Source organism: Hibiscus syriacus, unplaced genomic scaffold (assembly GCF_006381635.1).
Source record: "Hibiscus syriacus cultivar Baekdansim isolate YM2019G1 unplaced genomic scaffold, ASM638163v2 tig00110893_pilon, whole genome shotgun sequence".
Classification (NCBI taxonomy): Eukaryota; Viridiplantae; Streptophyta; class Magnoliopsida; order Malvales; family Malvaceae; genus Hibiscus; species Hibiscus syriacus.
This window is the reverse complement of record NW_024062901.1, coordinates 2,468,048-2,485,320: the sequence shown is the minus strand read 5'-3', so window position 1 is coordinate 2,485,320 and position 17,273 is coordinate 2,468,048. Positions and strand designations below refer to the sequence as shown.

Below are 17,273 nucleotides of genomic sequence, written 5' to 3'. Positions count from 1 at the left end.
AGTATAGGTGCTAATCATATAATTGACTTAATAGTAATAGAAACATCATTTGAAAGGTTAAATGCTGGTTTTGGTACCTCTTGATGTTCATCTTTAAGATTGTATTCCTATTCTTTAATGTAAACCCAAACAGAACATCATTTGCAATTATTGGAAACCCCATTTTCCTTCAAAACTAAACATCCTTTTCTATTTTGTTTCTCCCAAATTCATTAATAGTTCTGTTCCTTTTCAGATTTACTTCAATCCCCTAAAAACAGAGGAAATACATGCAAAACTATTTAAGAGGAAAGGGAAAGGAATTTATTTTCTCGTATTTATCCAATTTTCTAGGGTTACGTTTTTTTTGATCGATCTGAGAGAGGGAGGGTATGGGTACGGAAGGCGATTCGAGTGAGTCACGAGTCGGTACCAATGAAGGAGAAGGTGAGGGAGTGATGGTCAACATCCGCTGCTCGAATGGTACAAAATTTACGGTGAGGACCAGCCTCGAATCAACTGTTGGAGTTTTCAAATCTGTTTTGGCTCAGAATTGCGATGTCCCAGCTGATCAGCAACGTTTGATTTATAAAGGGCGAATCTTGAAGGATGGCCAAACTCTTCAAAGTTATGGTAAGTTTTAATCGCCTTCAGTTTTTTTTTTTAATTCATTTTAGGTTCGTTTTCAATTTTTGGGTATTTCCATTTTGGTAGAAATATAAGAAATAACCGAGAATGGTGAAACTTCTAGAACGAAGTACTAAATTGTAAGCTTTGAAAGTATCAGCAGAATGCTTAATCTACCAAATTAGGTTGTTACTCTGATAATTTGGTGATTTTGGTGGTTTGTTTTTTATTTTGTTGTATTTTAGCTGGTTTAGATGGCCATATATTTATTCCCTAATTTGGAGTTACTGAAGATTGTGTGACACGATCACATGTGCTGTCTGTTAGATGGCTATATCCATGTAGCTTGAAGAAAGAGGAATTGTAAGCCTAAGCAATTACTACTAACCTTGATTTTGCCAGTCGTTGAAAACTGATGTTGTTTTATTTGGTTAATGAGTTATGCTGATTTTACTTCCTAGCTGAGGGAGGTTGGAAAGGTATGAAGTTATTTAACATCTGGTGTAAGGCACTCTTTAATGATGGATGGAGATTGTGATGTCATGTGCTTGTGCTTGCTATGCCCTTTGTTCTTTTAGCTAAGCAATTTACATCAATTGTATTTTGTATTTAATACATACTGCCCACCTCTTTATGTTCACCATTTTATCTTAAGAGTTAGTCATCTAAAATGGTGGTTCAGAACATATGAAAATGTATGATGTGTATTTATGTGCATGTTTGTCGGTATATATATACACATGTGGGATCCTACATTGAATATTTCCTTTCTTTATACAGAACATTTACAGGAGATCTTAAAACAAAAGTGACTAGTATAACTGTATTTGATAAATATCATGATATATTTATCGTAATATGTTCATTAATCACTATTCACTATCATGATACATTGATGCCTAAAATTTGTAAATTAATGTTTATATAATGATTACTTTTAGAAGATAAATCTATTTCATACGAGGGCTAAATGTGACTTTGTAATTTATACACCCAGATTTAGATTTTGCACAAATACTTAACGACTGCTCAACCATTTCACTGTCTTCGCCCTTATTTAAGGTTTGCAAGCTGATCATACTGTCCACATGGTTCGTGGTTTTGCCCCATCTTCATCTGTACCACCTCCCACGGCTGCCACAAATGTTGGAACTCCTAATACTACACCAGGGGTCACACGAGGTGTTGGTTCTAATGAGGGTGCTGGTGTGGGGGTACCCTCATTCCCTGGACTTAATGCACTTGGTGAAAATGGAGGTTTTGGTTTGTTTGGATCTGGACTTCCCGAATTTGAGCAAGTACAGCAACAACTAACTCAAAATCCGAACATGATGAGCGAACTAATGAATGCACCTGCTGTTCAAAGTTTGATGAATAACCCAGAGTTAATGCGTAGTTTGATTGCAAGCAATCCCCAAATGCGTGAGATCATTGATCAGAATCCAGAGCTTGGGCATATACTTAATGATCCTAGCATTCTTCGACAGACATTCGAAGCTGCAAGGAACCCTGAACTCATGCGTGAAATGATGCGAAACACTGACAGGGCTATGAGTAATATTGAATCCTCTCCTGAGGGGTTTAACATGCTCAGGCGTATGTATGAAAATGTTCAGGAACCATTTATGAATGCTACGACTGGAAACGATGGAAATAATCCAAGTACAAACCCATTTGCAGCTTTATTGGGCAATCTAGGTGATTCTCAAGCTAGGGCCTCTCCTAACAACACTTCTGCACATGGTTCTGAAACGACTCAGGGACAAACTAACCCAAACACAAATCCTCTTCCTAACCCATGGGGCAACACTGTTGGTGGTGGTAAGTTTCAGCCTTCTGTACGTTTAAAGCATATTTCTGTCTAGCCATACTCTGTTTTGCAATGTGCACTTTTTTTGTTATATGCTCTTGCAATTCCTGTTGTACAGAAGAAAGGCAGAGTAGAATCCAAAATGATACTGCTTGACGGAAAAAAAAAAATCAAAGAATCATGATACCAAATTTATTCAGTTTTGTTATATATCTGTCTAGCCATACTCTGTTTTGCAATGTGCACTGTTTTTGTTACGCGCTCTTGCAATTCCTAAAAGCTGAGGGTCTAAGTAACTGTGGTTATGTGGATTTGATCAATATTTGAAATGAAACATCATACCAAATTTATTCAGTTGTGGGGTGAATGATTTATTGAGAGTCATCGGAGTATAGTTTGCTTTGCATGTTTGATTTAATGGTTATGCTTTTTTCCCTTTTCTCTTGAATTTTGCAATATGAATGGCAAATTCTTTCTTATTTGGAAGTGTTGTACAGTAAGGTAAAGTGACGTGTTGTATAATCTTTTACCACAGTTGCTACATGGAATCAATATATTGGACTGAACCAGAATGTATGAATTGTTTAAAATGGAATGCTGTATGGTTGTTTGGTTGCATGGAATCAATATGTCCACCTTTGCATGATTTTGAATTATTTTTATCTCCTCTTTCTTTTATTCGGTTGACGTTTTCCAATATAGATGGGATTCTTTACATTTAGGAAAAAATTGTGTTGTAAGTTAAAGCTGATTTGTCCTACTCCACCAGAATTGCAGCATGAAAGATCATATATGGTGAAGTAGAATATCTAAACCTTTTTTTGTCTTTAAATGCAATTTACTACTTTTGCAAGTGTGTTAAATTCTGATTTTCTTGGAAATATTGTGTTACAAATTTTCAGGGGGGGCCCAGACCAATGCTACTGCAAGGTCAAATCCTGCTGGGGATGCTAGGGCACCAGGTCTTGGTGGTCTTGGACTTCCGGATATGCCGCCCATGTTAAATGGAATGCCAGATGCATCTCAGTTGACTCAATTGTTGCAAAACCCAGCTGTATCACAAATGATGCAGAGCTTAGCATCTAATCCCCAATATATGAATCAGGTACTGCAGAGAATCGCTTCAGTTAAGAGATTTTCATTTTGCTTATATCCTTTGTATTAAGAATCTGTTTTACTTTTTAGATTATGAATATGAACCCACAACTACGTGGAATGTTTGATTTGAATCCTCAATTAAGAGAAATGATGCAAAACCCGGAAGTACTTCGTCAGATGTTTTCCCCCGAGACAATGCAGGTATATTATATGCTGTCTGCATCTCAGGGTTCTCTCCTAATAAATGCTAAATGCTTTCATGACTTTATGGTTTTGGATCTTTCTTTTTCTGTAAGGTCACCTACCTTATATGGTCTTCTAGGCATGTTAAGACTACCCTGCTGGATGGTATCAGATTATTTGATTTATTTTCAAGTACTGTTTTGACATTAAATGTACTTGTGTTAATTTATTTCTTGCAGCAAATGCTGGCTCTACAGCAGTCACTTCTGTCCCCGCTCAATCGACAGCAGTCAACACAGTAAGTCATAGTACCTCTGTCTATTTTATTGGTAACAAAAGCCTCAATTGCCTCTCAAGTCTTGCATTTTGAAGTTGTCCTTAGTACGATACATGATGCTGTTAAAATCATCAGAATTCTAAATAGAATCAAATTCTCTGTGCTTTTTAAATGGTAATGTGATCCTAAGATGATCACATTTAATGCGCTGTTATGATTCATGGTTTGATGTTTACAACTTCTTGACTTTCTTGCAGGGATTCAGCACAGACTGGTGCTACTACAGGTATAGAATAAAAACGAGTCCAAACTGTATTTATAAATTTTCTCAACAAAGGGCACAAAGAGTACTTGAACTGTCCTGGTCTCTCTCTAATTTGCTTTGCCGCTTTCCTTTATCAACACTTCTTTCATGTATATGTTTTACACTTGATTTGGTTTAATCGCATTTTCAGGTGCCCCAGGTACTGCTGGTCTGGAGTCATTGATGAATATGTTTGGTGGTCTAGGTGCTGGTAGCCTGAGTGTTCCCAACCAACCTGATGGTTAGCATTCTTATATGTTTCTGCGTCTTTATGAATCAGATTCGACACACTTTGTGGTCCCCACTAACTTTATCTTCGTTTGTTTCCAGTTCCACCAGAAGAACTGTATGCTACACAATTATCACAACTCCAAGAAATGGGTTTCTATGATACAGTAGAGAATATCAGAGCACTACGTGCTACCGCTGGAAATGTCCATGCTGCGGTTGAGAGGCTTCTGGGGAATCCCGGGCTGTAATTCCTCCTCAGATTATCAATGCTCTTAAATTTGAACAAGAACTCTCATGTAAGACGTGTAAGATTAGTTGATTTAGCTTGCTGCCTTAGCAAACCTCAGATTATGCCGATGCCTTTTCCGTCATGTTTACCTTGTTTAATGAGCTAGTAAACAATATGATATACCCTGAGAACTTGATATTGGTCTCTATGCAGTCTTGGATCTTGCCTATGTACATACACCTTGGATTATTCTTTTTTATCCCCTAATTTCAAGAACTTGATGCTTCTAGCTTTGTTAATTTATGTTCTCTGTTGCCTTCTGATTCTGTGGATTCTTACAGTAAATTTTACTCAAAAATCAAATATGAAGTCGAACTGCGACTTGGCTATTCAAGCATTTGATTTTTGTTCAGAAGCCTGAAAACAAGGAAGAGGTTGTGTTATGAATCAATTGATTTAATCATACGATTTATAACAACAGATTTATTTAAGTATTCATATATGTCCATGGATGTTCTTCTTGGTTACGCGCCAATTTGGCCACTACAGTTGAAACGTATTATTTAGGGTAAAATACAAAAAAAAAAACACTGCACTTTAATGCATTTGATTTGGATTATCCATCTTTTAGAACTTATAATTCAATTACTGAATTTTTAATTCATTTTCATTACAATTACGAGACAAAAGGCAAACAATGCAACAAGACGCTTCAGCGAATCTAGAGGCAGCACCATCCAAATGTCCACACAGTAAAACTAAACACGGATGGAGCAGTTAAGCACCCTTTGATCGAAGCAGCTGGAGGAGGAACCCTTCACGACAGCAATTGGACGTGGATCGTTGGTTATTATAGAAACATTGGTTGTTGCCCTACTTTCTAAGCTGAACTCTGGGCGGTGTTAGATGGACTGGCCATCACCTGGAATCGTGGCTTTCGCAACGTAGTGATAGAGATCGACAATAGTGAACCGGTGAGATGCCTCACCGAAGCTGAGCGATTTCACGGTGACGTCATTATTCGACGCATTCGTAGATACCTAGCAAAACAATGGAGAATCAAGGTTATCCATATCGATCGTACTACTAATACCCTTGCTGACGCTCTAGCTCACATGGGAAAAGACAGCCAACTGGGTCTCTCGATAGTCCAAGACCCCCTGCTGAAATCCTGAATATCCTCACTCGTGACAATGTAGTTTCTATTAATGTTTTAACCCACTAGTTAGTGGGACACATTAGCGTTATCTTCTTATATCAAAAGTTTTAAGCTTTTCAAGTAACTATTGATCTCTTTTTCTTTTAACACCATTACCATCCATTGTTTTTTAATCATCGTCATCTCTAAATACAACACTTATCGTATTAAAATAATTTAGTATCTACCGAACATCATCAAGAGAAGAAAGAATCCATCTTAATCTCCTAGAACGATGGTTGTCGATTTTAAGTTTGAGAAATTTAAGTGGGGAAGAAATAACTTTATCGTCATTATTATTTAACTATACTCCACGATAGTGACTGTAATGAAAACGAATTAAGAGATCAATGATTTTATTGTAAGTTTTGAAATTTTGGTGATCAAAATACAAGTAACCTAAAAGTTAGGCAACTATATTTGTAAGCAAGAATGGTAAATTAGTAGCATGCTCCGTCTGAAGATCTCTTAATTTGAATTACAACTTAGTGCCTCTTGATTTGGACTGTCTTTTTTTCTCTCCCTAAAATTCCACATTATCTGGCCAACGTAATTTTAAAAAAAAATTCTGAGACACCCGATTTTTAGTAGCTATATGAATTTTGGTTAGATCTAAATTTTATTCAAGTTGAACTCCTAATCAACTAATGGAATTTGTTAATGTTGTTAATTTGGACTTAGACATAGCACTAATAACAATGAGATGATTAAATTATATTAAATTAAAGTATTTGGATTAAATATTGAATAACAAATAAGGGCCAAACCATAATTTGACCTATTAACAATTGTTTGAAAAGTTTGGGGAATTTTAATAAATTCTCCAAAGATTAGGGGTGTCATGTCGAACATTCCCAAGACCCATTAAAGAAACTTAAAAATAATTTAAAAAAAATAGACAAGGACTAATCAGTAAATTGAACTGCTTGATTAGAGAGGCAAAGTTCCTTGCTTTTGAAACCTATCTTTCTTTGCGTCTCTCTTATATTCCATCTTCCCTCGCGTTTTGAATGAGCTAAGGTAAATATATTGTCCAAATTTGTTTTAATTCTAGGTTTTCTTCACTTATTTCATTTATAGAAGTTCAATCTCCTTAACACCTGCCTTCTCGCTTTCATTCGTTTAGTAATTTTGAGTAGTAGTTGGAATATGATCGACTTAAATGAATATTTCGATTTTTGTTCAAATTTATGCATTCTGATTCAGTGGGTAATATTCTATCAACTCATTTTGCAGAATCCATGTCGAAATTTTGATTAACACGTTAGATGGAACACTCAGGTCACTGGGTCTTTAAAATTTTGCAATCTGTAATGTGCTTTTTTTATTGTTGATGTAATTCGAAGAAATTGAAAGAATGCTGCTGTTATTGTGCACGTGTTCGTCTTCACCTTTGATTCTTTGTTTTGGTCTGTTAATTTCTGCTTTTGGTTGATGTAATCTGCAATTCTGTCATTTATTCGTGAAAATATTCTTTGTTCAATTGTCATTGGGATGCGAAGTTTGTTTCCTATTGCTGTGAAAAGTAAGTTAAACCCGAATGGATGCTGAATTTGATGAATTTCATTTTTAATATGGTTTCAAGTGTTAGCTCGAGTACTGATACTTCGGTGGACCGATCTGTTTAGTTATTCGTTTAACTTGGATTATTTTATTATGACCACGGTCTTCTTACCAGAATCAAACATCATCAGATGGTTCAACAAATGCTAGACTCTAAATTCAGTGAATACGGACTCATGAATCCAGTGGATAACTCACCCACTTGTGGTAAGCAACGTCCGGTCGGTGCAAAGAAGACGCCGTTGAGAGATCTCCAGAACGAAAATAGGGTTGTACACAACCCCACTGGAAGCTCCCCATTTTCTAAAGATGGAGGACTTCGTATTGATCATATCAAGGTCTCTGGAACTAAGAGAGCATCTCCTGAATGTCCTCTGAGCCCCTCACAATGCCAATCTCCAAGCAATACTGCTGCAAATGGACACCTTGTCTATGTCCGGAGAAAATGTGAAACCGAATTAGCCAAAAGCAGTGCTTTTGATTGTACCGACACAAGTAATTTCCAACGGATGATGCAAGTTACACAACCGGAGGAAATTGGCCTACTAAAATCCCGAATAAAGGAGTCGAAAGTTTCTTGTTCTCCAGCATTTGCACCACTTCCGAAAGCATCCTTAACAAGTTCATCTGCCAAACCTTCGGTACCTTTACCTCTTGGGAATTCTGCTACAAAATTAACACCCTTAGACTCCAATCAACTTCCAGTTGTTACCACTACCCCTTTGTGCGATAGTCCGAAAGGAATTAGTAAACTTCATTGGGAAGAGCGATATTATCACTTGCAGATGCTACTGAAAAAGTTGGACCAATCCAATCTAGAGGATTATACCCAAAGTATGTCCATGTGATGAATTAATCTTTTGGTTATAACATGTCAAAAAAAATGTTATAATACTGATTTACGATCTATTCATTTTATCTTGTCAGTGCTTCGATGTTTTTCTGCAGTCGAACTCAGCAGACATGCTGTTGAGTTGGAAAAGAGATCAATTCAGCTCTCACTGGAGGAAGGTAATTCATCTCTGTGTGCGCTTCGTCCTTTACAGCAAGTATAGATATAAACAGTATGCCTAAACTTATTTGGCTTTTACGAGTTCAATGCATACCATATTTATAACATACCACCCTTTGCAACTGGGAAGTGGTGTGGTGTCTGTAATCTTCGTTAGCTGCCGTGATTTAGTATTTATTTGCTTGAATTAGTGGCATTCCTATGGTGCCATCCATTTCCTTTATTTGATCTTTTAGCATCCCTGACTACATCTATACATCATGGATCTGATATAATCTAACATTTCCTTGTCCCCAGCGAAAGAATTGCAGCGTGTCGGCATTTTAAACGTCCTCGGGAAAACTACGAAGATGGCTTAAGCACCCTTCACTCAAACAGATCAGTCATGCAAATGAAAGGGGACCAAACTGCAAGGTAGCAAGTGTGGTAAAAGCTGTAGCCTGTTTTAGAGAGTGAATGCACGAACATGGATTATCTTCTGTTTATTTTTCTTAGCAAAAGCTAGGGGAAATTATCAATTTCTGGTTGTACTGTTATATTGTGGTGAAATGATCCTCTTTTTCTACTATTAAGCATAATCCTTCCTGTTAAATTTCCTTCCTTTTCTATTTGACTTTTGGGATTAACTGTATAGGATTTGGCTTAATACAAAATGTAAGACATATTTTTCGGAAGTAGTTTCCCCTAAAACAAAATAAAGTAAGATTATTAGTTTGAGACACGTATAGGGGGTGTAAATGAATTGGGCTTAAAATCCGTGTTAATGTTTGTTTGTTTGTTTATTTTACCGGTATTTATATTCGGTTCACGATCATTTGAATTTTTAATATCAAATTTGTATTTGTTTATTTATTTTTGAAAGTGTTTTTGTTCGGTTCGTTTAACGTTTGCGAACATATTCGCCAACATGTCGTTTAGTGTCCGTGAACATGTTCTTTAAATGGTGAAACTATGCCACTAGTCTTTAAGCTCCTTTGACTTAACAGTTTGAACTCCGAATTTTGTGTTCAATTTTGTCGTTATCTTCATCAATATTTTAAATATAACAAAATAAAAGGAAAGAGAGAATCGGGTAAATGAGTTTATAAACGAATCGATAAGCGAGCTTGAAAACGAGTTTGCTCATGAATATAAATAAATCAAACATATTTTTACTCGCGTTCGTTTGTTTATTAAATAAATGTAAACGTTACACAACCATAAACAGTTCATCGAACTTTTTGTTTATTTACACCACTACACATACGTGGCATGCATGTTTTAAAACTAGATATATTTTTTATCTCCTTTATAAATAAAAAAATGTAAATAAATTTAGCTATTTGTCCATGAACAAAGTTGAATGCTTGTAGGCTCAACCGTGTGCAGCAAAGCACGTTTTAAACATGGTGAAAAGCAGTGAAGCATGATCCAAACGTAACCACCCATGTTTCCGACATCCAACTGAAAAAAACCGCCCACTTCATAACTTCCCTGTCCCATAGAGCAGGTAACCGCCAACACTCCTACATAAACAGGCCGTCAACACGATTCACAAATTTTCCCACTTTCAACTCTCTCCATTGTCTCTTTGATGTCTTCTGAAAATGAATGAAAGCACCGAATCTGATCCCGGATTTCGATTCCTTTCTTCTGTCACTCAACATAGCATCCCTGGCTTGCCTTCTTCGTCAAGCAATGCTGTGAATTGCGATCCGAAGCCCCGAAAGAAACGCTCCAAATTGATAAAGATTGGGGTTGGTGGATTCCCGGCTTGTTCTAACACCGTTTCCAGGCCTAAATATACCAAAAAACCCGACCCTTCTGCACCAAAGATTACACCGCCTTGTAGTGAATGTGGGAAGAAGTTTTGGTCATGGAAAGCACTTTTCGGACACATGAGATGTCACCCTGAGCGACAGTGGCGTGGAATTAACCCCCCTCAAAATTATTGCCGGCCTGTGGCTGTCAAACCGACAAATAATACGGAGGCCTTGATGACGGAGGATGATCACGAAGTTGCAGCAGCCTTATTGATGCTGGCTAATGGTGCCCCCGCGAGTGAGAGCAAATGCGGTACATGTTATAAACCCAGGGCTCAAGAAACCGAGACTTTTTCCGAACATTTGGGTGCAAACTTCCGGTTCGAGTGCTCGAGTTGCAAGAGGGTTTTTGGGTCACGTCAAGCACTGGGAGGGCACAGGGCTAGCCACAAGAACGTCAAGGGTTGTTTCGCGATAACAAGAAGTGACGGCTACGATGACGACGACAGCATGACGAAAGAAAATGTGGAAGACGCTAGTAAGTTGATGATTGTTTGGGGTCACAAATGCAGCATCTGCTTGAGGGTGTTCTCTAGTGGTCAAGCCTTGGGTGGGCATAAGAGGTGCCATTGGGAGAAAGGGGACGATGACACATCACTGAACCAAGGGCTCAACCTTTTGGCACCAAAGGAAGAATATGGATTGGACCTGAATTTGCCTGCTCCTCTTGAAAATCACTCATCTTCTTCCTATTCTTCCAGCTTAGCTTTGGATTTAAGGTTAAGCCTCTAACAGTGGCGGACTCACAGTGTACTTAGGATATACACGCGTCTATCTAAAACCCGAATTTCTTCGGTTAATTATTTATTTTATCGATAGCGTCTTAACTCAAATTTTTAAGCATATATGGTAAAGTTATGTGACTTGTAACCTATAGGATTAGAACTATTCTGTATACTGATATATATATATATATATATATATATATATATATATATATATATATATATATATTCATTGGTTTCTGCAAAATTAACCTTAGTATTTTGCCTGTGCTCTGAAATTTATACGAACTCAAAGCACAGAATTGATAAACTGCAACATGAAGGGAGAACAAATTTGTTTCTTCAAACACAAAAGTTATTAATCAAACCAGTAACAGGAACATATTTCTCAATGAAATCTCTACCAAATAGCCATATAATTTCTGGGTTTGTTTTAACCAGTCTTTATCCATCTTTTTCATAATTAATAATGGAGATTTCGTCACTGATCCACCTGCAATGTGTTGAGTGGAAGTCAATGATTCCAGTTTTGTTAGTAAAACTTGAATCTAATAATATAACGTTCCAGGTATCTTTCATTGATCCAAGTAGTAAATAAACAAATTAAGCATCGTTACAAGTATAAGAAATTGACAGCATGAATCCCTTGGAACAATCCAGTTCGTCCCTGTAAATTTCACAGCCCAACATTTCTGTTTTTGATAGGATTGACTCTATTAATGGGCAAATGTGTCACGTCTCGTATCTATTTAAACTCGAATTCTTCATCTACTCAATAATATGCATGATTAATTTAAGGTATATTTAAATGTTTATTTTAAATTTTTATTATAAAATAATATTTAAGTATATTATGTTAATTTAATCGATTAAAATATAAAGTATTCTTTTTTTTATGTTTTATAATAGTTAGCAACCGAAATCTCTGTTATGAGTACGTAAGCAGAATCCCATTAATTAATATGCCAATTGGCGATTATAAAATTAATTTTGAAATCTTTTACACCACATGGACCGTCGTAAAAGTATGGGTCAACAACCCCAAAAGCAAATTTTGGTAACTCGATGCACTACGAATTATATTTTATACATTTATCAATAATTATAAATATTTGGATCATAATTAACAATATTCAGTGACGGAACTATGTAGGCTTCGGGGACCACTGTTGTAACACCCCTAACTCGTATTTAATTTGAATTCGAGTTCGAAATGTCACATTGAGTTTTCAAAATTTATATTTGTATACCAATATAAAAAAATCCACTTTTATTCAATATAAGCTCATAATTTATATCATTAAAATAAAAGTATCTTCAAAACTGATCATAGCGCATATAATTCAAAACATTAATTACATGCCAACTATTTTCAATAACCAAATACAAATAATTCTAAACTCTTTTCTGATCTGATCATAGGAAATAAGAGGTTGACCTGCCTTGCCTTGACTATCGCTGCTTCGCTTCTCTATTTGCTTCCAGAAACCTACGTGTGAAACACTCACACGCTAAGTCGATGACTTAGTGAGGCACATAAAATGTACAAGGTAACTATAACTCTTAACAATTAATGCATACTCCTTACAATCAAATCATAAAACCCCATATTCACATTCATGTAACAAATATGTACATACAATTATATCATCGTATCATATAGTATTGTGTATTGTTTCATGTTCATAAAATCATTTATTTTATCTTACTCAGCTTATAACACATTCACTTGTTATCCTTTAACTCATTCCCTTTTTCATAATTCTTAGTCATATAATATATATACTATAGTCATCTATCTTATTTCTTATTTCCAATTACTTCTATTTATCATATAACTCATAGACTCTTGCTACATATTCTATATCATATCTTTGTGTACTAATTCTTTATATTCTATTAGTTCATTTTTCACACAATTTGTCACATAAACATATTATCATAACCTGTTACAATTTTAATTTCTATAATGTTCTCATATGATTTCATTTCCTAGATCTTTGTACTATGTTTTATATCACTTAAGAATTGAACCAGATTTAAATCATCATTTCATTGGAACATATGGAAATTTTTTATACAACCTATTTCTATATATATTTCCTATTTGATGTACTATTTATTTATCTCCATTAATTTATCTAAATTCTCATTTCCAAGTATAATTCTATTATACTAGTTCCTCTACAAAGTATATTCTCACTATACAATCATAACTATACTTATGGAATTCATAACATTTCTCATGTAATTACTTGAAACATATCATATAAGTTCATTATAATCTCTTATATTCCAACATATCAAATGAACATAATTTTTAACATAGATAATAACATATGCAATACATACAACCATTACACTCATATTCAAGCACCCAATTACATAACAATCATATCAAATTTATTTCTATTATCTCTTTATTAGCCCATGTACAATACTGAGAACTTAAGGTATGTGAGTACTGTGAGGTTGTGCACTATGCTGTCACCACAGCTCGTATAAATGTACCTAAGTGCTACATAGAATTGCACCGTAGTGCCGCGTAGAAATGCACCGAAGTGCCATATAAGATTGTCCCTAAGGACCACGTAAAAAATTCCTTAAGAACCATATACATATGCCAAGGATCAAGTATGTGTCTCAAAAGACCTCACACATGTTCCAAAGAATACATATATGTCCCGAAGGACCACATGGACCCTCGACTCTTGGCATGCCAACTATACCTCTAGCTCTCATGTCACATAACATGGGCATTAATAATTATGTTATCACACATTCACATATACACGTAGTCTCATAGTTCTTTCACATAGCTCACTGTCATATAAATCACACATCACATATACATATAGACACATGGTACACTTACACGTAGAACATTTTCATATGATTCACCTATCATATGTACTTTCTCTTTCATATCTCATATCACATAGTTCACTTCTCATATGATTTCATATTCATATATCCCATAGCTCATATTACTTTGCATGGATTACAAAAACACATATATATATATATTATCATGTTTATCATCTAGGTTCATTCACTTAATCTTTTATACGAGTATATCACATATTCATATCATTCATTCAAATCATGTCACACACATACAATAACATATAGCTCAGACACTCATAGCAAATACATGCTCAGGTTCAAGAATTCATGCATAACACTATAGGAAATAAACTTATCGCAAGTCTTATTTCCATTAAACATCATATGCTATCTAATATGCACTCACCTTGGCCTCACTAAGTTCCAATCCACTATTATAATTTCCTTTCTTTCGATCGAATCTTAACTTGATAATCGTTCCAGAACTTGTTCGTAGTCGATATCTACATAAATACACAATTTAAGTTAATTATCATATATCTACACCTTGTAATTTGATGCTAATAACTTGAATGAATTTAACAGACCAATATTCACTTTTTCCTTTAGGGGTGTACCGATGCACTATAGGTGCATCGGTACACAAAATAGCTTCAAAATTACCATGCATCGATGCCTTCCAGTGTGCATCGATGCATATTCAAAATTATTTTTTGTGCATCGGTACACATTCATAGTGCATCGATGCACCTTCCCATAATAGGTTGTTTTTACCCGAAAATTATCAACACTTCACCCAAATTTTCCAGTATTAAGCCCTAGTTATGCTACCAAACTTAGCTATGATCACTTTAACCAACTTCTATCATTCCAACACCTTATTTTCTTCCATATATTTCCCAAATCCTTAAAACCAAGAATTTTACCACATTTTCCATGTTATCTAAACTTAATTCTAATTCTTATAACTTTTTATTCTCATAGATGACAAGTCAAATTTAACTTCCAACTTCAATTACTAACTCTTTTCCAAGATTTCAATTTGAAACCTCTTATTTTCAATCTCTCATAACTTGATAATCTTTGAGTTTTAATCCATCTTAAGCTTTCCTTAATCTTTTGTATCACTCTAAGAATCAAAACTAACTTTAAAACGAAAGAATTAATCAACTTGAAACCAACTTACCTTTGCCATGGAGCTTACGAGAAGAGAAGAGGAAGAAGAGAAAACAAGCTCCAGAATTTTCTTTCCTTTCTCTCTATACCACATGTTGCTCTCCTATATAAAGGGAGAAATAAAATCCTTCCTTAGAAAATACCATTTTACCCTTATTACTTTCAAACTTTGTTATTAAATCCAACATCAACACTTTTCATTTAAGTCCCTAACCTTTTAATCTTTTCTGAGATTGGTACTAAATTTTAGAATCTTTCAATTTAGTCACTAACCCCGATTTTGGGATATTACAACTGTCCCTCTCAAAAAAAATTATCATTAAAAAAAGGGATAACTAACAATTTATACTTTTAAATTTTGTTTTATTTTGATTGTTTTTATTTTTTATTGTTAATTATACTCTGTTTCCTAAACTAAAATCATGGTTTCTTCCCTGACAATATTTTATCATTTTCTCTCTCTTTTAAAATGGATTTAAAAATTGGATCGGTAGATAGAAGCAGACATGGCAATGAATTAGGTCCACTTTTATTGTGACCAGACTCGAGAAATATTCATACTCTATTAGAATTTAATAAAATATAAATCTCGGAAAATTTTATCTGATTTTAAATTTTGAGAGAAAATTCACATTTAATTTAGTTTATTTGAGAAATAAAGGCTTAATTGAAAAAATTATAAGGAGTGAGATATTATAGTACTATCTTTAAATGTATAAAAAAATTATATTATTATTTCGGATTGAATCAAGTTAAAGATTTTTCATCTTTAAATCAAACGTAATCTAAAATGACCCTTTTTTTTTCATAAAATCAAATTTGATTTAAACTTGATTTTTTAAAAAAATATTATCTTATAAAATTGAATTAGGTCAAAATCTGTCGAATTCGAGTTAAAATACCATGATGTGGAGTGATTAAAATGGTTAAGGAGGAAGGAAACATGTTAATTTGGAGGTTTGTTGAGATGTTATATTTAGAAGGTGAAAACTGAGAGTGTTTCTTGTAAAGCAAACAAGGGATTGACTGCCTATGTTTGAGGAACCCTTGTTTTCTGCTAAATTATCATCATCGTTAAGGGTGTAAACGAGCAAAGTCGAGTTCGAGTATTGCTGAGATCGACTCGACTCGAAAACTTTGAAATGAAGCTCGACTCGACTCGAAAACTCACGAGCTTAAAATTTTTAAACTCGACTCAAACTCGAAATCTTGAACTGAAGCTCGTGAGCAGCTCGAAAAAGCTCGAAATGAAAAAAATTCTTAAACTTAAATCGATTGAAACCTCAAATTCGAACTCGAACCTGAACCTTAAATACATTAAAATCTTACTGTATATTTAAAAAAAATCAATACATAAATGTTAATATTATTAATAATTTATTTTTTAAAAAATAAAATCTTAATATATTATATTTTCGAGCTGCTCACGAGCTTTTCGAGTTGAATATCAATAGCTCGTTTCGGCTCGTTAAGAACTCGAGTCGAGTCCATTCGATCGAATATTTATCGAGTCTTGATCGAGTTAATCTCGAATAACTCGCGATCTGTCTCGTCTTATTTAAAACTCTAATCATCATCATCTCCTATTCTTAATTGCAGCTCTTAATTAGAAATTAATTATTAATTATATTAATATGTGGCTAACACAGTGTATGCGGCGCCTCGAGGGGCATATAAGAGGTCGTGGCTATGCCTATGGCTACGGCTTCCCGAGATCTTGAGAGCCACTTATTAATTAACCATCCTCCGCATATATGAAAAGAAAAAAAACCCCTTATCCCTTTTAAACGAGTAAAATTCAGCTCGAGTATTATTGAGTTCGACTTGAAAACTCACGAGTTTAAAATTTTTAAACTCGAATTAAACTGAAGCTCGTGAGCAGCTCGAAAAGGCTCGAAATGAAAAAAATTCTTAAACTTAAATCGATTGAAGCCTCAAACTCAAACTCGAACCTGAACCTTAAATACATGAAAATCTTACTTTATATTTAAAAAAATCAATACATAAATGTTAATATTATTAATAATTTATTTTTAAAAAAATAAATCTTAATATATTATATTTTCAAGCTGCTCACGAGCTTTTCGAGTTGAATATCAATAGTTCGTTTCGACTCGTTAAGAACTCGAGTCGAGTCCATTCGATCCGAATATTTATCAAATCTTGATCGAATCAATCTCGAGTAACTCGTAATCTGTCTCATCTTATTTAA

At 34.7% G+C, this 17,273-nt stretch overlaps 3 protein-coding genes across 5 annotated transcripts; all 3 read left to right on the top strand.

Annotated features, from left to right (window-relative positions):
- Positions 1 to 218: 218 nt before the first annotated feature.
- Positions 219 to 5,017, top strand: LOC120145303 (ubiquitin domain-containing protein DSK2b-like). Of its 3 annotated transcripts, none has more exons than XM_039159183.1 (8): positions 231 to 612; positions 1,669 to 2,427; positions 3,319 to 3,521; positions 3,602 to 3,715; positions 3,937 to 3,995; positions 4,232 to 4,260; positions 4,439 to 4,519; positions 4,609 to 5,017. In XM_039159183.1, the coding sequence occupies exons 1-8, from the start codon at positions 372 to 374 to the stop codon at positions 4,755 to 4,757; spliced, it is 1,635 nt and encodes a 544-aa protein (XP_039015114.1). In that variant the 5' UTR covers positions 231 to 371; the 3' UTR covers positions 4,758 to 5,017. The 3 variants fall into 3 exon arrangements, with proteins under 3 accessions (XP_039015115.1, XP_039015114.1, XP_039015113.1); XM_039159182.1 differs by having other exon boundaries at positions 234 to 612; positions 4,430 to 4,519; XM_039159184.1 differs by lacking the exon at positions 4,439 to 4,519 and having other exon boundaries at positions 219 to 612.
- A 1,877-nt stretch (positions 5,018 to 6,894) lies between these two features.
- Positions 6,895 to 9,077, top strand: LOC120145305. The gene is made up of 5 exons (XM_039159186.1): positions 6,895 to 6,956; positions 7,173 to 7,217; positions 7,615 to 8,333; positions 8,427 to 8,510; positions 8,809 to 9,077. The coding sequence occupies exons 3-5, from the start codon at positions 7,631 to 7,633 to the stop codon at positions 8,868 to 8,870; spliced, it is 849 nt and encodes a 282-aa protein (XP_039015117.1). The 5' UTR covers positions 6,895 to 6,956; positions 7,173 to 7,217; positions 7,615 to 7,630; the 3' UTR covers positions 8,871 to 9,077.
- A 997-nt stretch (positions 9,078 to 10,074) lies between these two features.
- Positions 10,075 to 11,045, top strand: LOC120145304 (zinc finger protein ZAT3-like). The gene has a single exon (XM_039159185.1). The coding sequence runs from the start codon at positions 10,098 to 10,100 to the stop codon at positions 11,043 to 11,045; it is 948 nt and encodes a 315-aa protein (XP_039015116.1). The 5' UTR covers positions 10,075 to 10,097.
- Positions 11,046 to 17,273: the final 6,228 nt, after the last annotated feature.